At 43.3% G+C, this 26,968-nt stretch overlaps 1 protein-coding gene across 1 annotated transcript in view; it reads right to left on the minus strand.

The window, feature by feature from the left end:
* Window positions 1-26,968, minus strand: part of ABHD2 (abhydrolase domain containing 2, acylglycerol lipase) — a 117,755-nt gene that overhangs the window by 32,631 nt on the left and 58,156 nt on the right. The window contains exons 4-5 of the mRNA XM_040257578.1: window positions 11,204-11,379; window positions 8,155-8,322 (exon numbers count right to left, since the gene is read on the minus strand). Of these exons, the coding sequence (XP_040113512.1) occupies window positions 8,155-8,322; window positions 11,204-11,379 (344 nt within the window). The remainder of the gene's footprint in view (window positions 1-8,154; window positions 8,323-11,203; window positions 11,380-26,968) is intronic.

The following is a 26,968-nucleotide window of genomic DNA, read 5'->3' on the forward strand; positions in this document are numbered from 1 at the left end:
GCTAGGCCTTTTAAAGGTTCCAGTGAACTTCCACCTTTTCTTGTCTACGAGGGCTCACAGGACATACAAACTTAGAGTGAAAGATGGAAAAAGGCAGTAACACGGCCATGTAGTGGTATTTGCTGGACCCCACGCTGTGTGCCTTTATATTACTGCTGACTTCCCCAACTGGGGAATGCAGACTCTGAAACACTGCCATCTTCCACAGGCCTCTCCTGAGCATCTCTGAGTGATCCACTAGGTGCAGGAGATTAACATAGTATGAAAATTAAACACAGAAGTCTGGCTCCTGTCCTTAAAAAGGGTGCGGTTTGGTAAATGTTCTTTTTGGAAAAGCCCAGCCAGCAAGTGCAGCCTGACTGGGACTGTCTCCCAACCTCTTCCCTCGACGCTGAGCTGTTACTCACTAGACAAGGAGCTTTAGGAAAGCAGGGGGCTTAGACTACCACCCGTATTCTCATCTCGGGGTCTGGCCTCATGAATGTCTGTAGGATGTGAGATTAAAAAAAAAAAAAAAATGGAGCTCAAACCAACCAGGCCTATTTCTGTGACTCTGAGAAGCTCTCGCTGTTGTTTTGCTTTAAATCTAAAATATATCTGACTGGGAACTATTTCCTTACTCCTTAGAAATATCGGCAGGATGTAGTTCCTTACACAGAAAGGCTGTGTGGGGACTTCCCTGGTGCTCCAGTGGTCAAGTGGTTAAGAATCCGCCTTCCAATGCAGGGAACGCAGTTTCGATCCCTGGTCGGGGAACTTAGATCCCACACGCCATGGAGCAACTGAGCCCTCTCGCTCAGGAATCTGAGCGCCACAACTAGAGAGAAGCCCATAGGCTGCAAGGAAGAGCCCATGTGCCACAGCTAAGACCTGACGCAACCAAAAATGAAATAAATAAAAAAATTTTTTTTTAAAGAAAGGCTGTTTAGCCTGTTGTTCAAAAGCATGAACTCCAAGGGACTTCCCTGGCTGTCCTGTAGTTAAGACTTTGCCTTTCAATGTTCAGTTCAGGGAGTGCAGGTTTCCTGGTTGGGGAGCTAAGATCCCACATGCCTTGTGGCCAAAAAATCAAAACATAAAACAGAAGCAATGTTGTAGCAAACAAACAAACAAACTATATATATATATATATATATATATATATATAAACACATAATGAAGCATAAAGCTTGAAAAAAAAAAAAGGTATGGACTCCAGGACTAGACTGCTGGAGAGGGAATCTTGGGTCACCCATTCATCAGTTTTGTGACCTGAAGCAAGTTACTCAACTTTGTTTTTTAAATTTTTATTGGAGTATCATTGATTTACCATGTTGTGTTAGTTTCTGCTGCCCAGCAAGGTGAATGAGTTATACATATACACATATATCCGCTCCTTTTTGGATTCTGTTCGCATATAGGCCATTACAGAGTACTGAGTAGAGGTCCCTGTCTCCTGAATTGCAGGCAGATTCTTTACCATCTGAGTCACCCGGGAAGCCCCTCACTCTAATAAGCAGTGTCTCAGATAGGAAATGAACACCATGACAGAGGTGGCGCTGAGCTGGGGTTAAGAGCCACGCAGTTTGAAGGCGGGTCCTGCCACTTTCTGCTTGTGTGAGCCCAGGCAAGGTACTTAACCTCCTTTAGCCTGGCAAGAGGGAAAACTAATGCCAACCTCCGAGGCATCAGGAGGATCAAGGGAAGTAACACCCATGGATGTCAGCGCATGTCTGGCACTGTTAATACGAGGTAAATGGTAACTGCTTCATGAGGGATTTTCCTTTAATGAATTTATGTTTTCAAAGGCAGCAGCAGGAAGGATTCCTGTGATTCTAAGTCACAAGAATATACGGTTATCCATTTAGGAAATTCTGTTCAAGAGAGATCTAGGGCCAACAATTTCTAATCACATCAGCAAGGATGCCCAATAACAAGGGAATAGTGCTTATGTGGTTTAGAACAAAGTCGGTAGGTAAGCAGGAAAAGGCTTCCTGCAATTTTCTCAGAGAGATCTGAGGTGGGTGGGACACAGGAAGTGCAGGGAAGGAGATTTGAAAGAGGTTTAAGGAACCTTTCAGCCAGCTGCAAGAAGCCCTTGTTAATGCCCTCTTTAGTTTGCCTCTGGTTGAACTCACAGTTTTGAAAGGCCAGAAGGGGCTCTCCGTGACAGGAGGGCCTGCCATCTGCTCCAGAGTGGCACAGTTTGCACAAGGGCAGGTCACACAACCACAAGACACACCTGTTTGAGACGTGCCCATCTGCATAACGTCACCTTCCACCCCTCAGCCCTCACTCGGGCGAGCACTTTCTAGGGGCCAAGCAGAGATGCCGGGCAGCCACAGCCGGAGAACAAAGGCCTCTGGTGCTTGTGGAGGGGGACTGGGGACGGAGAGACAGGAAACACACAGGTAGACAAGTACACGGTCTCACCAAATCATAAGTGCCTTGGCGGACGTAAAGAGGGGGATTAGATGAGAATGGTGGCTCGAGGGCAGTCTTGGAAGGGCTCTCCAGGAAGGTGGCATCTTGGTGGAGGCCTGAATGATAAGGAGCAACCCGGCGAGGGCTAGGGAAGGGCCTTCCGCACAGGACGTGGGCAGCCTGAGGTCAGCGGGGCCCTCGGGCCAGTGCCCCGGTGCCCGCGTATGTTCTGGGTGGGCTGTGGCATGTCTCAGAGATCAGGCGCCTCCTTCACGTCACAGCCAGTCACCCCACACGGAGGAGGCTGACGTGAGCGGAAGCCAAATACAAGTGCAGGGAAGGAGATTTGAAAGAGGTTTAGGGAACCTTTCAGCCAGCTGCAGTGTATGGGACCCGATTCCGACCCTGAACGGAGCAAATTTATAATTAAAAAGGAAAAACAAAACAAAGAAGTCAGCTGGGGAAACTGAACGGCTGTGACGGATACTGTTTCAGGTGTGATGGTGGTTTACGTTTATGGTATGGACTGACTTGCGTCCCCCCCAAATTCCTATATAGAAGTCCTAGGCCCCAGGACCTCAGAATGTCTCTGTTTGGAGACAGAGCTTCTAGAGAGAGGTAGTCAAGTAAAACTGGGGTCTTTTGGGTGAGCCCTAGCCCAACATGGTGGTGGCAGTGGTTCAGTTGCTCAGTCTTGTCTGTCTCTTTGTGATCCCATGGACTGTAGCCTGCCAGGCTCCTCTGTCCATCGAATTTTCCAGGCAAGAATACTGGAGTGGGTTGCTATTTCCCCTCCAGTGGATCTTCCTGACACAGGGATCAAACCAGAGTCTCTGGCGTCTCCTGCACTGGCAGGCGGATTCTTTACCACTAGCGCCACTTGGGAAGCCCAACTCGATCTGACTGGTATCCTGATAAGAAGAGATTAGGATATAGACAGAGATGTGGACACAGAGAGAGAGAGAGCGAGCCATCTCTAAACCAAGGAGAGAAGCCTTGGCAAACCTGCCAACAGCTTGAACTTGGACTTCTAGCCTTCAGAACCACGAGAAAATACATTTCTGTAGTTAAGCCACCAGACGGTGGTGTTTTGTTTTGGTAGCCCTAGCAGACTAAAACAAAGAGTGCGTGTACCTTAGCATCACACACTCAAACAGTCACAGATGACATGATAGGCTGCCTGGGATTTGCTCCAAAATAATCTTTGAAGGGGGACACAGGAAGGGGTGGTTAACAGATGGAATAAGACTGGCCCAAAGCTGAGAAATTGTTGAGATTGAGGGATGGGTTTATCCTGAGTTCATTTTACTATGCTCTCTACTTTTCTATAGTTTGAACAACTGTATAATAAAATGTTGAAAGGAAAAGCTGAACAGGAAACAAGCAATGTGAAAAAGCTACATCTATGGTTCTCCACCCTGGGCGGGCCTTGCATTCTTGGGGCCTGGCCCCTGGCGTTGGTATCTTTTAGAAGTTTCCCAGGGGAATTCTAATCTTGATAACCATGGACCTACACTAACAGCCAGAAGTTCTTTATGGGAAAAATAAAGAAAGACTTCAAGGGAAGTCCCATATGCCTGGATGAGAAAGTACTATGACAATAAACTTCTCCAAGTTAATTTATACAATAAAATTCCTATTCCAAAACTGTGATACAGGGGCTTCCCTGGTGGTCCAGTGGTTAAGACTCCACGCTTGCAGTGCAGGGGGTGCGTGTTCGATCCTTGGTCGGGGAGCTGGGATCCCACGTGCCTCACGGCCAAAAAAAACACAAACAGAAAACAGAAGAGATATTGTAACAAATTCAAAAAGACTTTAAAAAGTGGTCCATATCAAAAAGCCTTTAAAAAAAAATTGTAAAAAAAAAGTTAAAAAAAAAAAAAAATTGTAATACAGTGTGCTAGAATTCACCAAAATCTACTTTCCCTCTCTGGGGGGAATGCGCCTCCCCAACCATGCGAAGTTAGGCTTGCCCAGGTGGTGTGCTTTGGGTGTTGCTCTGGCTGGAAGCTGCTCAGTGAACCTGGGCCATTGAGTAAGGACGGGGATGTCGTTCAGTCGCTAAGCGTGTCTGATACTTTCCACCCCATGGAGTGCAGCATGCCAGGCCTCCTGTCCTCCACTGTCCCCCGGAATGAACAGCGCTTATGGAAGCACTAACACTTTCTCAAAGCTACCAAAGATGTTTCTGTTTGGATTTCAACAAAGTACTGAGGTTCTGGATTTTTGACCTAAGGTCACATTTGTTTGACCTTATTAACTGATGGTTAAACAATGCATCTGAAAAGGTCAAAGATGTACTGATAAACAAAAGAACTAACTAGCACAGCTAGAAAAATCATCCATATCTTCTAGGTCACCTGTCTTTCTGAAATACTACTAAAATATAATACACTATAGGAATTTACTTCTAAAATTCTGATGAAGCAAACGGTAACAACAACAAAGAAGGAAACAGTTAAATTTTTATGAAAAATGTGGGGGCTGAGTTGGCCCTACATGGACTCATCTAATCCCATGGCTCTTCCTTTCTGATGGCCAGCCTAGGTGTGTCATGCTCTTAAAAGCAGCTGTACCACTACTACTGGTTTGATTCCTGGGTTGGGAAGATCCCCTAGAGAGGGGAATGGCAAAACCCTCCTCCAGTATTCTTGCCTAGAGAATTCCACGACAGAGCCTGGCGGACTACAGTCCATGCGGTCGCATAGAGTTACTGTATGTTAGGCACATGCTGTTAACTGTATGTTAGGCATTCTAATCCCACGGCTCTTCCTTTCTGATGGCCAGCCTAGGTGTGAAATGCTCGTAAAAGCAGCTGTACTACTGTTTCCCCTACAGCTCTTCCCTCTATTTATGAGCTGCAACCATCCTCACCATTTAAAAAAAATATTTATTTATTTGGCTGTGCGACTAGACACAGTGCGACTCTGTTCGACTTCAGTCGCCGAACATGGGATCTAGTTCCCTGATCAGGGATTGAACCTGGGCCCCCTGCATTGGGAGCATGGAGTCTTAACCACTGGACCACCAGGGAAACCCCCCATCCTCACTTTGAGGAGCCAGTTCAAATGCTTTTTCCGGGAGAACACTTCCTTCCACGAATGACTCCTTGCCTACAGAGAAAGAGGCTGGTTTCCTCACACTGCGGTGGTGTGCCCACCAGACCCTCTCCAGTGGTTCACTTATCATACTGTACTGTAATTATTATTGATACTCCCATCTGCCCCTGGAGAACTTATTTATCTTGGCCACATAGAGCACTGCTAATCTCTCACTAGCATTAATGGATCTTTAAGTATCTGTGTAAGTCGAACATTTAATAAGCTGTTACTGTATGTTATGCACTCAATTGCCAGCTAAGTCCTTGGTAACCCACATTTAATTGTAAAATTGTAATCTTCACTTTGCCGGTGAAGAACCTGGAATTGAGGTTAAGCAAACTCAAGGACACATGGCCAGCCAGTGGCAGGGCCGGGGTGGCCGCTCTGTGACCACATGCCACACTGAGCAACACTTCTCTTCTCCTTTAGCCACTAGACTTCCGGATATGGGTGTGAATGCCCCCTAATCTAATCTCCTGTCCCTATGGCTCAGCACGCTGTGGGGCAGGGGCCTGGACCACACACACCCAGCTCTTCTCAGAGGATTCTGGAGGCTGGGGCGGCCAGATCCAGGCTCTCATCTTGCCTGTTTTACTTACTGCCTCTATCTCTCTGCCTGAATTACCTAGCCTCTCTGGGCTTCAGTCTTTCCATCACAGTTTTACTAACCGCCTCAAGGGCTGCTGCAGAAGTGGGAGGGATTCTGTCCAAGGGAAATGGATGTTTCCCTGTGTTGGGCCCGTGATCAGCGTTCTCGCAGTATTTCTTGTCTTCTTGGCACTTCATGCTTTTAGCATTTCATGCTCCCATCCCAGATCCTATGGCCAAGCAAGCCATACCTCCCCATTCTCTACTCGTGAAGTTGAATTTGTATATCCAAGTACAGGATCTTATTTTTTTTAAGATTTTTTTTTGGTTGTGGTCCAGTTTTAAAGTCTTTATTGAATTTGTTATAATATTGTTTCTGTTTTATGTTTTGGCTTTTTGGCTGCAAGGCATGTAGGATCTTGGCTCTGTGACCAGGGATTGAAACTCCACCCCTGCATTGGAAGGTGAAGTATTAACCACTGGACCACCAGGGAAGTCCCAGACCTTATCATCATTCCCCACTGTTTTAATTTTTGTTAGATTCTGTTTGTCTTTTGGACCCAAACCTGTCTCCCACTTACTCACTATTCCCCATGTGCCTGTTGTTCAGTTGCTAAGTCGTGTCCAATGCTGTGACCCCATGAACTGTAGCAGGCCAGGCTTCCCTGCCCTTCACTATCTCCCGGAGTTTGCTCACGTTCCTTGAGTCAGTGATGCAGCCATCTCATCCTCTGTCACGCCCTCTTCTGCTCCTGCCCTCATCTTTCCCAGCATCAGGGTCCCATGTTCCTGTCTTATGTGTAAATCTGGGGTTTCACCTATATCTTCAAGCCACTAAACAAACTGTTTTACAGAAGAGAGTCTGTAAAATGGGTGTCTTTAGGTGGGAGTGCACACCGAGGAGGAGTGGGATGGGGAGCCCCCAGCCAGGCACAGAGCAGGTGAACCTGCTCACGCTTCCCTACCTGCCCTTACATGCCACCAAAAGCAGAATAAACTGGAACAACCTTGCTGGAGGACAATCTGACAATATGTATAAACATGCATAAGAAATGCTGACTCCAAAATTCTACTCCTGGAAATTTACTCCCAAGAAGTCATTAAAGAGAAGAAAAAGATTCTATGTAAAATTATTCATAGCTTCATTATTTAAAATGCTGAAAAACTTTAAATAACCTAAATGACTACAAAAAGGAATGGTTAAATAAACTATAACGGGATAATCACAGCAAGGTGGCTCTTTAAAAAGATTAAATGACTATGCATCTTTATGTTAGTGAATATAAAATTATTTAAACTAAGTCACCATAGATATACACCCTATGACTGCACTCAAAAACTGTACATGTAGATCAAAGAATGGGAGGATGAAGAAATAGAAAATTAGTTATGGTGAGATTATAGATATAATTTTCATTTGTTTCCCATGAAAACACATTATAATTGATTTACTTATGAACACCCCACAGGTTGGTACATATATACAGACACATATTTTAAGAGTTTATTATTTATGAGTGTTCACAGTTAATCTGAAGGGAGAGTTAAGTAAGATTCAAGAATGAGCAGTCTATAACACAGAGCCTTACCTAACACAGGACTTCAATTAAAGGCAAGAAGCATGTATCTAAATATGAGATTTAATTCCTGTCCTCAAGCAGCCTGAAAGCCACTGGGTTGTTAAGCTACCAGATTCCCTTGCCACTGGCATCCACCAGCCTCATCACAATGCTCATAGGAGTCCTGAGGGATGAGTGAAGGGCATTACCTTACCAGCAGGGGGCGCTGTGCAAGACCTAAGCCTGTGAGTTTTAGCTCCTGCCCCTGAGATGGGATGAGAGGAGGGTGGTTCCAGGGCCCCACTGAGCTGCTGTTGGGAGGCATAGCTTCTTAAATGCCCTGCTGTTACAATTGTGTGCCCCACCAGCTCTTGCACATGGGCACAAACTCTAAACTCAGAAAAGTAAGGCAGAGGCAGAGGCAGACGCAGCAGCACACTTGCAGTGGGAACAGAAAAAATAAAAGGTTGGGGGGACTCCACTTGGCCCTGGCCCCAGCTTACCGTAGGTGAACATGCGTGGCGAGGTCAGTTCAATGTTGGGTAAGGCGCCCAGGTGGTTCAGCACAGCGCACCGATAGCCGTTTTTCTGGGCATAGTCGACAAAGGTGCGGATGTACTGCTTCTCGCTGTGATTGGCAATTCCAGGGCAGATGACCATGGTAATGTCATCTGCAGGGTGGAGAAGGAGATTCCGAGATAGCCAATAAATACTGACGTGATAAATGGACACAATTACACTTCACTGGCTTAGAAAACAGTAGGAGAAAATTTAACATTCATCTTTTCACTCTACTCTCTGAGACAGAGTAACTTTCCCTTCTAGCTGGAACTGTCTACTTCAGTGCTTCTCAAATTATTTACAGTGAAGGGTCAGTTTTTTAAAAGTCCAATCCATAAGGGCAGATGCTTTTGAAAAATAAAATACAATAAAAATTAATTACTAGAAAAATAAAATGAAGAAATACAAATCTCAATTTTTCAGTACTAGATTCAACAGATATAAAATTCCTGTCAAACCACCATACAAATTTCTGAGCATCACTCTTAGTTTCTATATGAAATTCTGTATGAAAGAGTCAATGAACAGAAAAAATAAAAAACTGTGTTTGCACAGACTTCTTTGATCCAACAATTTTACTTTCAGGTATTAATTCTACAGATATATGGTACATACACAAAGCAATACATCTGCAGTAATGGCAGAAATCTGAACATAATGTATATGTCCAGAAACAGGGGTCTGGTTAAATAAGTTTTTGCATATCCAAATGAAGAAATATTATGTAGTCCTTAAAAATAATGAGACATTTTTATATACACTGCTAAGGCAAGCTCTCCAATAAATATTAGGTGGAAAAGAGCAAGATGCAAAAAAAGGCTATGCTATGCTATCATCTGGGGGTGGGGGAAGACATCTATATTTATAAATGCATCCACTAGCTCTGGAATCATACACATGAGTCCTAACAGTTGGTACCACTGGGGTGTAAGGGTGGGTGGGAGAGAAATTTACACTTTTATTGTATGTCCTTTAGTAACTTTTGAATTTTCTACCATGAATATGAACTACCTACTTGAAAATATGATTATATATTTTTCTTTAAAAGAAAAGTGGTATTTAGGTCATTAAATTCAATCATAAATTTTCCTTCTAAAAGTTGAGACAATTTTTAAATTCTTATGCAATAATGTATAAAGAACATTAAAATTTTTAATAAATCTTGAAATTCCAATTTTTGGAATCCTACCTTAAATTTTATGAATAAGTATGCTTATCAAAGAATTACTTAAGAATAACAAAATTATAAGCAAGCTAAATGTTCAAAAATAGAATGATTAAATTATGTCATGACCACATGGTAGACTATTAAGCAATCATTAAACTTTTGTTATTAAAGACATTTTAGACTTTTAATGATATGGGAATATACTTATAATGTACAGTAATTGAAATTTTTCAGTTCTATTTTACATAGAACTGAAGGTAAATGGAACAAAATGTTAACAATGGTATGCAGGGTGTAGGATTATTGATGATTATTTTCTCATTTTAAAAAAAGTTTCTATGTTATCTACATTTTTTAAAGTGAATATTCCTTTTGTTGTCAGAAAAAAATCAAAAAAGTGGGGGGAAAGGGCTGCTTTCCTTAAAGCATTTCTTGGATGCAAATACTGCTTTCTAGAACTACCTTCATCAATTCTTTCTGGGCACAGGGGTGATAGAAAGATAGAGACAAGTTGGAAAAAAAAAAAAGAATAAAAGTTTTGTCTTTTTCAGCTTTCCACCTCTGTCCTAGAAGAGCAGACTGGTTAAATTTTGTGCTTCAATAGTAGAAGTCAGAGCGTTAGATACAAGGGGAAAAAATATTTAACTGGGTTTGGTAGAGAAGTAAATATTTGAAAGATCAGCTACAAGAATATAAACACATTGTAAACGCCCAACTTATTCATTTATTCATTCCTTCTGTGGCTGTTTATTGGACTCTGGAGGATTCCAACATTCTAGCAGACAGATAATAAACAACTACACAAATAAGTTTAGAGATGGGCAGGTACCGTGAAGAACCTGAGCAAGAAAGTGTGATGGATTTCCCGGGAAGGATCAGAGACCATCCCTATGAGGAGGTGATATTGGAGCACAGAGCTAAGTGACAAGAGAGCAGTCATGTGAAAGTCTGGGACAAGCATTCCTGACAGAGGGAATATAAGCTACGTTGTCACTAGCTACTCAGCAATTCTAAGTGCTTTAAATAACTGAGAGCTATAATAATATACTTACTGGAATTTACCCCTAAATATTTACTGAGCTCCTATTAAAAAAAAAAAAAAAAACCAGGTGCATTTGAATACTATAGAAATCAAAATATTGTTCTCTTCTGGTAGAAACAACATTCAGAGGATGCTGCCGTGTAACTCCACTTCCTCAAAAGTCCTCCTTGTGATTTTTAAATGCCTATTTATTGTGCAGCCTGGACGGAACAATGAGAGTTTTATCAGCAGTAGAAACTGCGGTTGTTTCTGAGAAATAGGTGTCCCAGACCCCTGAAAACCTAAGCAGAGGGTACCTGAGAGGCTTTGTTACCTGCTGTTGTCCAACAAAGACGACTAGCCACACTGCATCTATAAGCTTCGGTTTCCTCATCAGTAAAGCAGGGATAATAAGGCACTGACTTTTCAGGGTGGTTGTCAAGATTAAATGAGATAATAGTATATATGAAACACTTAGACCAGGCCAGCTTCTGTTGCCGTTATCAAACCAGAGATCTGATCCTGGGCTCCAAGTTCTTACACAAACCTTTCTATTTCACAAGAGGACTAAAAAACTGTATTCAACAATGCTCTCTGCAGAGCCCTACAAGGCACTCGGCCAGCCCATGCTGGAGCCAGTCCTTGCAGGCAGGAGCTGAGTGAAGCACCTCAGCTGCTCTCCTGTGGGCCCCCTGGATGCAACAGTGACAGTCAGTGGCTTGAGCATTCATACCGAGCTCCCTCAGGGATTAATGCTCACTCCCTGAGCGCTGGCCCAATCCCACAACCTGAACTAGCTCACCTCCCACACAGTGCTCAGCCAAGGGCTCGAAGAGGTCAAAGGTCGAAGTGGCTCCATCAGACATGGTGATGAACTTCCGGTGCCCATACGGGTGTGGCGACCTCACCCTTCCCATCTTCCCATACAAGGCTGTTTGGATGTGTCCACTTTTCCCCCAGATCAATGGTGGGATGTATCTGAGAAAGAAGGAGAGGAGAGGTCAATTTTCCCACACTCTTGGAATAACGCTCTAAAAAACTCTTGGAACAAAAGCTTTTCAACCTTTTTCCCCCACCCCTGGCAAATTCTGTCCACTAAGCACAAATAGGATATTTTTTTCAACCTTACATCCAGGCCATGATTTACTCCTTTTTCCCACTGATGCATCAGATTAGCTTTAGAAATCAACCAGGACATGCTTGTATAGACAGGATTTCAAATTGAAGGTGTTAATTAATTCAACATGGGTTATTTCCATAATGTAGAACAGAAAGAAAGCAACTAGTACATTTTGAACACATGCTACTTGACAGGGTTAGCCTCATTATCAACTGAGCTAATGTATATAAAATAGCTAGCAGGCGCCTACGCACACTAAATGCTCACTTCTTTGCCTTCCCCTAATAAGGCAGTCACAGCTGCAGGGGTGACCCCATGAACACAACCTGCTGCCTTTGTTAAACCGGCAAGGGCTGCAAAGCTCCCGAGAGTCTGTCGAGTGCCTTGTGCGTGTCTGTGTGTGTTGGGGGGGGGCAGCATTGTATGCTCCGGAGAATGTGCTGGAAGGGCAGAGCAATGTAAATATTTGTTGGATTAATGAAGGATAAAGTCTTGTTAGCACAAGCAAGGCACGACACCACCCTAACAACTGTCCTTCGTGAAAACACAGAGTGACTCTGGTCGTCAGAGGGAAGTGCAAAAACCACAAACTAGTTAATTACTGGGAAAAATAAGCTGCTCCAAGTTAAGAAACGATTACGGTTCACAATCACAGTTTGCAAGATGATCCCATCTCCTGAAACTGCTATCTGTTTCTCTTCTTCGGCTTTGAGCCCCAGCTTGATGGTCAAGCAGGATTTGGTACTGACGTCAATCCATCTCCGTAGCGTATCACAGTGGGAATATTTTGTTAAGAATTTACCTTAATGTTTGTTTGCCGATTCGAGATCATCTTTTTTATCAGACCAGATGATCCTAGATCCTCTCCTTAAACCAGATTTACTCTTTTTTTTCCCCTGGTAATTCATTAACTGTTAATTAATTCATCACAAGGTTTAAGAGAAGGGAAGTTATCACCTTAAGCAAGCCAGTTCCCAGACATGCTTCTTTTGTGGGGGCAGGGAGGATAAGAAAGAGTATTTTAAGACCTAAGGACATGAAATCACTTGCCAATGTCACACCACAGGTGTAAATCTCAGTGCAGAGGGCATGGCCTTTGGAAAGCAGGCAGAAGCATTTATAAGAGATGAGTGGATTATAACAGCAACAGAAAGCAAGCCTATAAAAATAATGTCAATTGGACAGTTGAATACTATACAAGATTTAGATAACAGAATTTATGAAGGGTTTCAGACTACTTAGGGGCTTCCCAGGTGACTCGGTGGTAAAGTATCCACCTGCAATGCAGGAGACCTGGGTTCAAACCCTGGGTTGGGAAGATCCCCTGAAGTAGGAAATGGCAACCCATTCCAGTATTCTTGCCTGGGAGAGAGATCCCGTGGACAGAGGAGACTGGCAGGGGGTTGCTAAATAGTCAGACATGACTAAGCAGCTAAACAATAAAAACCATAAGCAGCTAAACAATAAAAACCCTGTTGAAAAATGATGAGGATGACCATCAGACTACTAAATTGGACGATAAATTGTGCATCGGGGTGGGAGAGTGGTCCAAGAAACTGAACTTCCAATTGCTCCTGGAGGAAAAGTTGGGAAAAAAGTTTGTTTATAATGTAAATTAAAAATGGAAATGTTCTGAGGTTAAAAATGTCAGAAGAATGGGTTAAATTTCATCTACTTATTTTCTGATCTTGTTTGGAATAAAAAATCTTCTGATTTTGTTTGTAATATAATATAATCGTAGAGTAGATGACCAAAGAATAAAATTTCCATTTGGCTAGTCACAGATTTCGTGTATAATCATGACACATGTGATGACCCTGAGGCCATGCTCCAGATTCAATGTCCTGTCAGCACCTCTGGATCTTGGCATCTGCCTCCCTCAAGTGGCCTCTTAGCCTCTAGTCTTGTTCCCGCTGACTCTGGCATCCCCCAACCAGTGGAGGGATAACTAACACATAACCCTGGCCACAGTCCTCCATTGCTTGAGTCCCAGTAGCTTGGCTTAGGAGGCCCACCACACTCTGGTGCCTGCCTACCTTTTCTGCCTAAGCTCCAAAAAACCTGAACCACCAGCCCAGCTCCACCCAGGAGCTATTTTTATCCCAACTACCTTTGCTCAGGCTGTTTCTTCTGCCTGGAATGCTCTCTCCTTCTCTGTTTCTTTTAAATAATTATTCATTAAAAAATTTATATTTATTTATTTTTGGTTGCGAGGAGCTACCCCACGTCCGAGGTCAGGGGCAGCGGCCTAGAGTGCCAGGCTGTGACGGCACAGGAACGGCTGGGAGGAGCCACCCTGCGTCTGAGGTCAGGGGCGGTGGCCGGGAGGAGACACCCCGCGTCCGAGGTCAGGGGTGGTGACCTTGAGGAGACACCCCGAGCCCGAGGCCAGGGGTGGCAGCTGGGAGGAGCCACCCACGCCAGAGGCCAGGGCCGGCGGCCGGGAGGAGCAACCTGAGGAGCTGTGGCTGCGCAGGCACAGGAGGGCCTAGAGGAGCTATCCCACGTTGAAGGTCAACAAGGGCAGTGGTAAGGAGATACCCCTGCTCCAAGGTAAGGAATAGCGGCTGTGTTTTGCTGGAGCAGCCGTGAAGAGATACCCCACGCCAAGGTAAGAGAAACCCAAGTAAGATGGTAGGTGTTGCAAGAGGGCATCAGAGGCAGACACACTGAAACCATACTCACAGAAATCTAGTCAATCTAATCACACTAGGACCACAGCCTTGTCTAACTCAATGAAACCAAGCCATGCCTGCAGGGCAATCCAAGACGGGCGGGTCATGGTGGAGAGGCCTGACAGAATGTGGTCCACTGGAGAAGGGAATGGCAAGCCACTTCAGTATTCTTGCCTTGAGAACCCCATGAACAGTAGGAAAAGGCAAAATGATAGGATACCAAACGAGGAACTCCCCAGGTCATTAGGTGCCCAATATGCTACTGGAGATCAGTGGAGAAATAACTCCAGAAAGAAAGAAGGGATGGAGCCAAAGCAAAAACAATACCCAGTTGTGGATGTGACTGGTGATAGAAGCAAGATCCGATGCTGTAAAGAGCAATATTGCATAGGAACCTGGAATGTCAGGTCCATGAATCAAGGCAAATTGGAAGTGGTCAAACAGGAGATGGCAAGGGTGAACGTCGACATTCTAGGAATCAGCGAACTAAAATGGACTAGAATGGGTGAATTTAACTCAGATGACCATTACATCTACTACTGTGGGCAGGAATCCCTCAGAAGAAATGGAGTAGCCATCATGGTCAACAAAAGAGTCCGAAATGCAGTACTTGGATGCAATCTCAAAAACGACAGAATGATCTCTGTTCGTCTCCAAGGCAAACCATTCAATATCACAGTTATCTAAGTCTATGCCCCAACCTGTAATGCTGAAGAAACTGAAGCTAAATGGTTTTATGAAAAACTACAAGATCTTTTAGAACTAACACCCAAAAAAGATGTCCTTTTCATTATAGGGGACTGGAATGCAAAAGTAGGAAGTCAAGAAACACCTGGAGTAACAGGCAAATTTGGCCTTGGAATGCGGAATGAAGCAGGGCAAAGACTAATAGAGTTTTGCCAAGAAAATGCACTGGTCATAGCAAACACCCTCTTCCAACAACACAAGAGAAGACTCTACACATGGACATCACCAGATGGTCAACACCGAAATCAGATTGATTATATTCTTTGCAGCCAAAGATGGAGAAGCTCTATACAGTCAACAAAAACAAGACCGGGAGCTGACTGTGGCTCAGATCATGAACTCCTTATTGCCAAATTCAGACTTAATTTGAAGAAAGTAGGGAAAACCGCTAGACCATTCAGGTATGACCTAAATCAAATCCCTTATGATTATACAGTGGAAGTGAGAAAAAGATTTAAGGGCCTAGATCTGATAGATAGAGTGCCTGATGAACTATGGAATGAGGTTCGTGACATTGTACAGGAGACAGGAATCAAGACCATCCCCATGGAAAAGAAATACAAAAAAGCAAAATGGCTGTCTGGGGAGGCCTTACAAATAGCTGTGAAAAGAAGAGAGGCAAAAAGCCAAGGAGAAAAGGAAAGATATAAGCATCTGAATGCAGAGTTCCAAAGAATGGCAATAAGAGATAAGAATGCCTTCTTCAGCGATCAATGCAAAGAAACAGAAGAAAACAACAGAATGGGAAAGACTAGAGATATCTTCAAGAAAATTAGAGATACCAAGGGAACATTTCATGCAAAGATGGGCTCGATAAAGGACAGAAATGGTCTGGACCTAACAGAAGCAGAAGATATTAAGAAGAGGTGGCAAGAATACACGGAAGAACTGTCCAAAAAAGATCTTCACAACCCAGATAATCATGATGATGTGATCACTAATCTAGAGCCAGACATCTTGGAATGTGAAGTCAAGTGGGCCTTAGAAAGCATCACTACAAACAAAGCTAGTGGAGGTGATGGAATTCCAGTTGAGCTGTTTCAACCCTGAAAGCTGATGCTGTGAAAGTGCTGCACTCAATATGCCAGCAAGTTTGGAAAACTCAGCAGTGGCCACAGGACTGGAAAAGGTCAGTTTTCATTCCAATCCCAAAGAAAGGCAATGCCAAAGAATGCTCAAACTCTGCACAATTGCACTCATCTCACATGCTAGTAAAGTAATGCTCAAAATTCTCCAAGCCAGGCTTCAGCAATACGTGAACCCTGAACTCCCTCATGTTCAAGCTGGTTTTAGAAAAGGCAGAGGAACCAGAGATCAAATTGCCAACATCTGCTGGATCATAGAAAAAGCAAGAGAGTTCCAGAAAAACATCTATTTCTGCTTTATTGACTATGTCAAAGCCTTTGACTGTGTGGATCACAATAAACTGTGGAAAATTCTGAAAGAGATGGGAATACCAGACCACCTAACCTGCCTCTTGAGAAATCTGTATGCAGGCCAGGAAGCAACACTTAGAAGTGGACATGGAACAACAGACTGGTTCCACATAGGAAAAGGAGTACGTCAAGGCTGTATATTGTCACCCTACTTATTTAACTTATATGCAGAGAAACATCACGAGAAACGCTGGACTGGAAGAAACACAGCTGGAATCAAGATTGCCGGGAGAAATATCAATAACCTCAGATATGCAGATGACACCACCCGTATGGCAGAAAGTGAAGAGGAAGTAAAAAGCCTCTTGATGAAAGTGAAAGAAGAGAGTGAAAAAGTTGGCTTAAAGCTCAACATTCAGAAAATGAAGATCATGGCATCTGGTCCCATCACTTCATGGGAAATAGATGGGGAAACAGTGGAAACAGTGTCAGACTTTATTTTTGGGGGCTCCAAAATCACTGCAGATGGTGACTGCAGCCATGAAATTAAAAGATGCTTACTCCTTGGAAGAAAAGTTATGACCAACCTAGAGAGCATATTCAAAAGCAGAGATATTACTTTGCCGACTAAGGTCCGCCTGGTCATGGCTATGGTTTTTCCAGTGGTCATGTATGGATGTGAGAGTTGGACTGTGAAGAAGGCTTAGTGCCGAAGAATTGATGCTTTTGAATTGTGGTGTTCGAGAAGACTCTTGAGGGTCCCTTGGACTGCAAGGAGATCCAACCAGTCCATTCTGAAGGAGATCAGCCCTGGGATTTCTTTGGAAGGAATGATGCTAAAGCTGAAGCTCCAGTACTTTGGCCACCTCATGCGAAGAGTTGACTCATTGGAAAAGACTCTGATGCTGGGAGGGATTGGGGGCAGGAGAAGAGGACGACAGAAGATGAGATGGCTGGATGGCATGACGGACTCAATGGACGTGAGTCTGAGTGAACTCCGGGAGATGGTGATGGACAGGGAGGCCTGGCGTGCTGCGATTCATGGGGTCACAAAGAGTTGGACACGACTGAGCAACTGAACTGAACTGAACTGACTTTTGGCTGCGTTGGGTCTTAGTTGCCCCAAGCAGGCTCTTTGTTGTGGTGTTTGGGCTTCTCTCTAGTTGCGGTTTTTGTATTAGTTGTGGAACGTGGGCTTAGTCGCCCTTCTGGCGTGTGGGATCTTAGTTCCCTGACCAGGGACTGAACCCACGTCTCCTGCATTGGAAGTCCCTCCTTCTCTCTTTTAACATCTAATTTTTTCTCCTGCCCAGCTACTACCTGTCTCTCAAGAGTCACTTCCAATCAGATTGTTGGGGGAGCTGCCTCTTCTCTGTGCCTCCTGGCAAAGCACCCCGCAACATAACTCCATTCTGGCACTCCTGAGGCTTCATTAAAATACAGTCTTTTCAAGAACACTCCTCCCTGCCACCTGCAGGAGCCAGGCTCACTCTCCCCTGTGTCTGTCCTCATGGCACTAGACACACACTAAACATGTAGGTAGGACTTGCGGATGAGGAGTACAGACCCACTGGTGTGAAAAGTGAAAGTCGCTCAGTCGTGTCCGACTCTTTGCAACCCCCTGGACTATATAGTCCATGGAATTCTCTAGGCCAGAATACTGCAGTGAGTAGCCTTTCCGTTCTCCAGGGGAATCTTCCCAACCCAGGAATCAAACCGGGGTCTCCTGCACTGCAGGTGGATTCTTTACCAGCTGAGCCACAAGGTAAGCCCACTGAAAAGACAAAGATATGATTAAAATATCATAGGCATCATAATAACGTGAACTTGGCTGTGGCATGATTGGTTTGGCTGCTGAGCTCTTTCGAGGCTACTTAGCACTGTTCTCAGACTGGGCTGGGATGAAATTCTCAAGTCGTGTGTGCATATGTACATGCGTGTGTGTGTATGAGAATAAGCGACTGCCTCAGGGTCATCTGGAACCTTCAGTGTAAAGTCAGTTGTGCACAGAGGAGGTTTCATAATCTATCATTTTATGACACTACCACCTACTGATAAAACACTGTCTTTAATTAACTTCACAGTAACATAACACGAGGGCTTACAAAATTGAGTTTCTGCATAGCATTTACTGTAGTGGAGCTTTACTGTGTGTTTCTGTTTGTTTATATAACCAATCCACAGATCATAAGAAAAACATTAAGAAATTAAAAGCTAGAATAGGTGCCTCATTACATGGTTTAGCTCAGTGAAGAAATCTGGATCGAAACAGTGGAACATTTGAAATGTGTATGAATATGGAAACATTTAAGAAATGCTGCTGAAATAATACATGGAGGAATATGTTTTACTCTAACTACCTATGGGATAATTCATCCGAAAATATGGCTGCCAATAATTCTACCTATTCCTGTCCCCGAAAGCCACTCTTCCCATTAGGAGCTAGAAACGTCTGCACACGCTGTGAGTCCAGGCAGGCCTGTGATTTGTTTGGACCAGGAGAATGTGGTGGGAGGTCTTCTGCCCAGATCTGGGCCTGGCCCTTAAGGAATCTGGGAGCTTCTTCTTGTACCTCCTTGGAAGCCTAGTGCTATGCAATAAAGAGGGGCTTCCCTGGTGGCTCAGACAGTAAAGAATTCACCTGCAATTCAGGAGACACAGGTTCGATCCCTGGGTCAGGAGGGTCCCTGGGAGAAGGGAATGGCAACCCACTCCAGCACTCTTGCTTGGAGAATTCCATGGACAGAGGAGCCTGGCAGGCTACAGTCCACCGGGTCACAAAGAGTCAGATATCACTAAGCGACTAAGCACAGCATATGCAATAACGAAGCCGGGCCTTGACTACACAGTGATGTGGGAAATATGGAGGGGGCCGAGAGGATGAGAAGTAAAACCTAGAGCTTGGGACTTCACTGGTGGCACAGTGGCTAAGACTCAACTTTCCAGTGCAGTGGCCTTGGGTTCTATCCTCAGTTGGGCAACAGAGATACCACGAGCCACAGGGCAGCTAAGCCTGAGAGCCACAACTAGGATCCATGGAAGCCAGAAATAAATAAAAATTTAAAAAAATGAAAAAACCACACACACAAGAGCTACGTGCATTTTAAATGCTACTGTATCACCAAACTGCCTCCCCAAAAAGAGGGACAAATTTACATTCCCACCAAGTGTGTATGAAAGTACCTGTCTTCTTCACTCTCATCAATAACTGGTGTTATCAATCTTTCACATTTTGGCTACTTTTATAGGCAAAAAATGGATATTTCACTTCAATTTGTGTTTCTTAAGGTTGATCCAATCTATGGCCAAAAGTTTCTTATTTGAACTTGCATTTCCTTGATTAATATGCTTATTCGCAATTTGTATTTCTTTTCTGTGAACTGTCCATATCCTTCATCCATTTTCTATCATACTTTTCTTTTTTCCTTTTTATCATCCCTACATTAAGTCATTATATATATTATATTTTACAAAGGTTTTCTCCCAGTCTGTCCCGTTTATGTGTGTGTGTGTGTGTGAATTAACTTCACAAGCATGTGCTGAGCACCTACTGCAGTCATCATGAGGTGACTGTCACTGCCATGGTTTGGGATGAGCAGAGGCAGAAAGGAGAGCTGTAAGGCCCAAGCCCCACCACCCCACCCACTGCCCCGCCCTTTATGGAAGGGTTGGGGGAGGAGAGCTAGTGTGGAAGTGGGAAAGGACTAGTCTGGGATCTTAACACCTGAAAACATCTCCTTTTTTCTTTTAACTACCAAGGTACTGTATTGCATATTTTAATTTTGTCTTTCACCTTATATAAATTTTATGTGTTGTGGTTAAATCTGTTAATTTTCTTTGTTAAAACCTTTGTGTTTTGCATTTTGTTTAGAAAGAAACTATTCCAACACCCAATTATAAGTATATTCCCAATACTTCTTTCTGTTATTCCTATAGTTTTTGAAAATGTATTACTCTTTTAAATCCACTTATTTTTAAAATGTGAAGATGTCATTATCTTTTTCCTGACAGTTAATTGTTCTTCCACCATAAATGGCCCATCCTTTCCCTACTGTTTTTGACCATCATTTTAAATATATACCAAGTTCTCAATGAAATATTTGGATTTGTTTCTGCATTTTCTATTCTGGTTCATCAATTTCTTTGTCTATTCTTGTGCCAATATGGTATCCTTTTAATTAACATAGCTTTATGGAGTATTTTGAGAGTTGATAGTACAGGCCTACCTCACTCAACATTTTCTTGGCAGACTTCTGGCATTTTAGTTTCCAGATGAACTATAGGATTAGCTTGCTCTATGAAAAATTTAGGATTTTTAAACTGAAAACACACCAAACACATACTACTTTGGGAAGAATTGACATCTGTACAGTTTGACTGGTCCCATTCAAAAACATGGTGTATCTCTCCATTATTCAGGTATTTATTGTCTTATAGTAAAACTTTTATAGCTTGCTTCATGTTTCAATACTGAGTTTTCACTATACAAATTTGCATTCATATCTACATTTTTAAAAGTTACTCTCAAGACTTAGCATCTGGGCATGTTTTACTCCTGACTCCCAGGAAGGTGAAGATGTCTTCTACTTCTTTACTTATCTAGATGGTATTTTGTCCAATGTCGTGCTGTGGTCAGTGGTTAATGAATCCTGTTGCTAAGAAAGAAGCTGGAAGACCACAATAAAATCTAGAGGCCAGTATGTCTTTATCTTCTGAACATACTTATAATCAACATCTGGCTATACTAACAGAATTGCCCAAAGGAAAAGCCCTCAAGGGAAAATGTAGACCTCTTTCCCACCCACATCCCTCCTGACAGGCACACACACACACACACACACCACCTTTGGGCAGATGGAGTTCACATGAACAAGGACAGATGGTTGCTGGGCTGTTTATAAGACAGTTGGAAAAAAAGCTGACTAATGCTCATCTTTGCCCTAAATCTGTGGGTGACCGATTCTTCCCTATGGGACTTGGGTCCCTTGGATGTATTAATAGATCAAACCACTTTATAGCTATGGGACCTAGACTTAGCTATTATTCCCTCTGATTCTCTCCAGCACCTCTCTACCAAGTTGGCTCCAGGCTTGGCACACAACAGATGTTCAGGATATGTTGTCTGAGATTAATTCCCCCACCAAGTCTTTCCCAGTGAACCAAATGCCCATTAGCAGTTACTTCTTGGCATTTTATTTTTGTATCAAACAGGATACTTTGGTTAAAGCAACAACCCAGCCCTGACTAACTTAACTCCTCTTATATTAGAGGGATGCTGGGATGTTCCCCAAATGGACAAGAGGCCGGAGCAGGCTTGAAGAGCGCAGATCCAGGAAGGAAACCAGGGGGCTGCTCTAGCACGGAATTTCAGAGTGGGTGGGTAGGGCACCTTGAATTGCTACTTATGTGCATTGTGAGAGAAGAACGTCCCCCAAAGGAAATGTGTGTGCCCTTGGAGAGGAGGAATGGACGCTGGGCGGCAGAAAAGTGACAAACATCATTTTCAAGGCTTTTAGCTGGACTTGTCTTTGCTTCAAGAGCTTTTTTTCAGGGACTTCCCTGGTGGTCGAGTGGTTAAGATTTTGCTTTCCAATGTAGGGGACATAGGTTCCATCCCTGGTTGGGGAACTAAGATCCCACATGCCATGGGGCAACTAAGCCCATGTGCCACAACTACTGAGCCTGCCTGCTCTGGAGCCCACACACCACAACAAGAGACACAACCAAATAAATAATATTAAAAAGGAGGCTTTTTCAGTGCCCCTGACACCCCGCAGCCCCCGTCAAACAACAATGCTTCTTCTAGTTCTCCCAAAGTCTCCTCTTTCTTTTTGTTCCTGTTCCCCAAACCTGGTCCCAACTCAGTATTTTCCCATTATTTTCAAATGTATCTACTTTGAAGTATCTGCTTCACTTGTGACATAGCATAGGTCAGAAACAGGCAACTTGCTCAAGTGTGTTTTTTTCCCACACACACCTGTCTTTATAAAAGCAAGTATCATACATATATATATAAAGTTTGTGTTGTTTTCTTTAAAGGAGACATCAAGTAGAGTTTTTATGACTCCTGGTCAGTGATTTTACTGACCTTAAATTAACACATGTTACATAACCCGTCATTTTGCCCCCACTATCTTTTACCGGGATTCCCTAGTAGCTCAGCTGGTAAAGAATCCGCCTGCAATGCAGGAGACCCCGGTTCAATTCCTGGGTGGGGAAGATATGTTGGAGAAGGGATAGGCTATCCACTCCAGTATTCTTGGGCTTCACTTGTGATTCAGCTGGTAAAGACACTGCTTGCAATGCGGAAGACCTGGGTTCAATCCCTGGGTTGGGAAGATCCTCTGGAGAAAGGACCAGCTACCCACTCCAGTATTGTGGCTTAGAGAATGCCATGGACTGTATAGTCCATGGGGTCCCAAAGAGTTGGACACAACTGAGCGACTTTCACTTTCATCTTTTTGACATAAAATTCACACAACATGGGATTAACCATCTAAGTCTATAATTCAGTGGCATTTAATACATTCACAACATTGTGGAATTATCACCTTTACCTAGTTTCAGAACATTTCACCACTCCATAAGGAAATGCTATACCCATTACATAATCACTTTCTCCCCTCCCCCTGCCCCTGGCAACCACTCATCTATCTGCTTTCTGTCTCTATGGTTTTGTATAGTCTGGATATTTCACATAAATGGAACCATACAATATGTGATTTTTTGTCTTGTGAATTTTCACCTACATTTTATTTTCAAGGCTAATTCATGTTGTAGTATGTGTCAGCACTTCATTCCTTTTTATGGCTGAATAATATTTCATTGCATGGATATATCACACTTATCCATTCATCTGTTGATGTATACTTGGATTATTTCCACTTGTGTCTATTATGAACAGTGCTGATATGAATATTTGTGTACCAGTTTTTGACTGAATACTTGTTTCTAATTCTTTGGGGAAATTCCAAGGAGTGGTATTTCTGGGTCATCTGGTAATTGCATGCTTAACTTTCTGAGGAACCACCAAACTGTTTTCCATGGCACTGAAACTTTTACATACCCATCAACAACATACAAGGGTTCCAATTTCTCCACATCCTTGCCAACACCTGTTATTTTCCATGAGAAAAATTATTACAGCTGCCCTAGTGGGTATGAAGTGGCATCTCCTGTGGTCTGATTTGCATTTCCCTAATGATTAATGTAATGGCACTGAAAAGCCCTACCATTTTGACTCCAGGCTATTTCCTTCCATTCTATCTCTGCTTCTATCTCTATCTCTAATATTAATCATAATTTGGCTACTACCAGTAGAAAGAATCAAATCAGAGTAAAATTGGTAACAGTTAAAATGGCATGTGGTATAATTTAGTATTATGTTGGATACTACATTATGCTGAAGCTGAAACTCTAATACTTTGGCCACCTGATGTGAAGAGCTGACTCACTGGAAAAGATTCTGATGCTGGGAAAGACTGAGGGTAGGAGGGGGCGAAAGAGGATGAGATGGTTAGATAGCATCACCTACTCAATGGACATTAATTTGAGCAAACTCTGGGAGACAGTGGAGGACACAGAAGCCTGATGTGCTGTAGTCCACAGAGTCGCAGAGTGGGACATGACTTAGTGACTAAACAACAACAATAATTTAGCATTGTCTAAATTTTGACAAAAGAACCCATTTTCATAAAAGCATTTAGACTTGCAAAATTTAACCTAGAGAATTGGTCTTGATGGAAAGAAAAGCCACAAGAGAGCTTTCTATAGAAGAAGCTATGGTCAGTAACACATAATATGAACAAAAAACCGAATCCAAGCTTTGTAGTAAAAGCTAAATGGAAAATAAACCTGATGGAGATAAAATTCAATTGTATTATATTTTTAAAAATCAACATGAAACCAAACTGGTTCAGTAGAATTTGTTCCTAAAGATAGTTTCTCTAAAATTCTTTCATGGTAACGTAACTCTGATGAAAGTACTTGCATTTAAAATGTCCTTGGGTTCAACCTCTCCTGAGCCTTCTCCCTGCGGCAGTGCAGGTGGTTAGAACCCAACTAGAGGTCCTTCTTCCCAGCTCGATCCAGACAAGACCAGAACCAACAAAGTAGATGATATGAACTGAAAAGTAAGGAGGCAGTGAAGACAAGATCCCCAATGCAGGGTCCACTTGGGGGCCGTGGAGATCCGTGGGAGTCATGGGAGAAGTCTTGCTTCTCCACCATCATAAGGAAGTAGGAGGGCCAGTGATTTCACAGAGAAAAAGGAAGCGGGAGGGAAGAGTCACCAGACTCTAATTATCTGCAAGAATGAGATGCCTGTGGAGACAAAGGTCTGGAAGCTTACTAGAGCAAAGAAACATCACCAGGACTGAAACCCTCCATGACTTCAGGCACATTAAGGATCCTCCCCCAAGGCTTTTCCAAAGGAGTCAGGAATATCTGTGGTTCCACCAACACATTTATTTCCTGCTTTCAACCCAGAACATTTCATTTACTTACAGCACTTCACAATTTGTCAAACTCTTTTCTGTACAGGATTTCACTTGCCTTTTAAAATTTTATTCTTAAGAATAATTGTAGCTGTTTTTTTAATTTATGTTATCACAGGGCTGTTTGTTATTTTTAAAAAAAAGTTGTTTTTTTTTTTTTGGTCATGCGGTATGTGGGATTTTTTTCTTCCCTGACCAGGGACTGAATCCATGCCGCTTGCATTGAAAGCACCACAAGACTGCCAGAGAAGTCCCAAATTAAATAATTTTAAAAAATTAAAGTATAGTTGATTTACAATGTTGTGTTAGTTTAGGCTGTACAGCAAAGTGATTCAGTTACACACATATATGTGTATTATTTTTCATATTCCTTTCCATTATGCTTTATTACAGGATATTGAATAGAGTTCCCTGTGCTGCACAGTCCGATGTTGTTTTCATTTGCCTTTGATACCAAGTTTGTGCAATGGGTCGCTGTTGTCAACCATGGGGACCCTGACGCCCAGAGTTTAGCTGTGGTCACTGTGCTAATCAAGGGCAGAGTCGGGACTTCGACTGAGACCTTGACCCACTGTGTCTAGTGCTTATCTGGATGATAAAACAGGCATGATGATGAAAAAGAGATATTTTCATTCCAGATACTCCTATGGTTCTATTAGTCATCCTTTAAAAATATTACAGTTATCGAGAACTAGTGCAAATGAACCTTAACATATCTTAGTCAACAGGCACTCTCTAGCTTTAAAAATACATCAAATTAGCACATGCATATTCCAGAGTTGTCGGTTTTTAGGCTATGGCCAATCAGGGGCTTCTTAGAAACACGGGGAGCCCTGGTCGCTACTCCTGATATAAATCCACTTATTGAGTCAGAAGCTGGTGACACCCAGGAGAAAGGACAAAGGCTCAGACCACATCCTGGGTCTTCGGTGAGTGCAACAGTCATGGCAAAGGGGTCATTCAGAAGTGATCCCTTCTGTTTCAACACTGCTCTCTCCTCCGCAGGGTCATTCTATTAGTGTAGTGGGGTCACGTCTCACTCGTAGTCTGATTTTCAAATTAAAAGTTCAAAGCACCAGCTAACGTCAAATCACCTTCTGAACACCCTACAGGCAGGAATACACTGCTTATCCATGAAGTCCAAGCAGCTCTCGTCCAGTGCCGGGCGGGTGGCTGGGACGCCATTAACACAGACGGCCCTGGTGACCTGAGTTTAGGGTTGTGTTCTGAAACCAGGAAATCCCAAATGTTTAAACGCAAGGACATAGCACGATGCTCCTCCCTTGCAGGAGCAGCACACAGGCCCTGGCGCTGCTGGTGGGGGTGTGAGGCTCCCAACCTACACCAGATGGGGCTGAGTGCGTCTGAGTCAAGAAGCTGGCTGCGGGACCAGCACAAAGGAAGAGTGTGTGTGTGTGTGTGTGTGTGAGAGTGTCTGTCGTTCTTGACATAAAGAGCTGAATCTACGCAAGTTGAATTATTGGGCTGGCCAAAAAGTTTTCAGTTTTAAGTAAAAAGAAAATACATACTTTTTCATATACACCAAGAACTGTATTGAACAACATATTCACTACCTGAATGAATTTTTTTGCCAACCCAATATATATGACACAGCTCCAACTGAAGAATAGAAAGCATATTGGAGTAATAATTTACATATTGCAAAGAACTTTTTTTTTTTAAAGTAGTAATTCTGTTTGAGCACACTCAGTCGCTAGGTCATGTCTGACTCTGTCAGCCCATGGACTGTAGCCTGCCAGGGGACTACACTGTCCATGGGGTTCTCCAGGCAAGAATAGTGGAGTGGGTTTCCATTTCCTCCTCCAGGGGATCTTCCCGACCCAGGGAAAGAACCTGTATCTCCTGTATTGCAGGCAGATTCTCTACCACTGAGCTACCTGGGAAGCAGTAATTTAGTTTACTCCCTGCCTAAGTTCCAGACACTGAGCAGATCTGTCTGCAGGATTCTCCCAGGCATCCACGGTCACCTCGGGGATTCACCTAGAACTTGCTCTTTAGGTTTAAAGGGTCATCTGTGATGACCTAGAGGGGTGGAATGGGATGGGGGTAGGTGGGAGGTAGCTCAAGAGGGAAGGGATTATACGTATACATAAAGCTGATTTATTTTATTGTATAGCAGAAACTAGCACAGCA

This window comes from Oryx dammah, unplaced genomic scaffold (assembly GCF_014754425.2).
Source record: "Oryx dammah isolate SB20612 unplaced genomic scaffold, SCBI_Odam_1.1 HiC_scaffold_16, whole genome shotgun sequence".
Classification (NCBI taxonomy): domain Eukaryota; kingdom Metazoa; phylum Chordata; class Mammalia; order Artiodactyla; family Bovidae; genus Oryx; species Oryx dammah.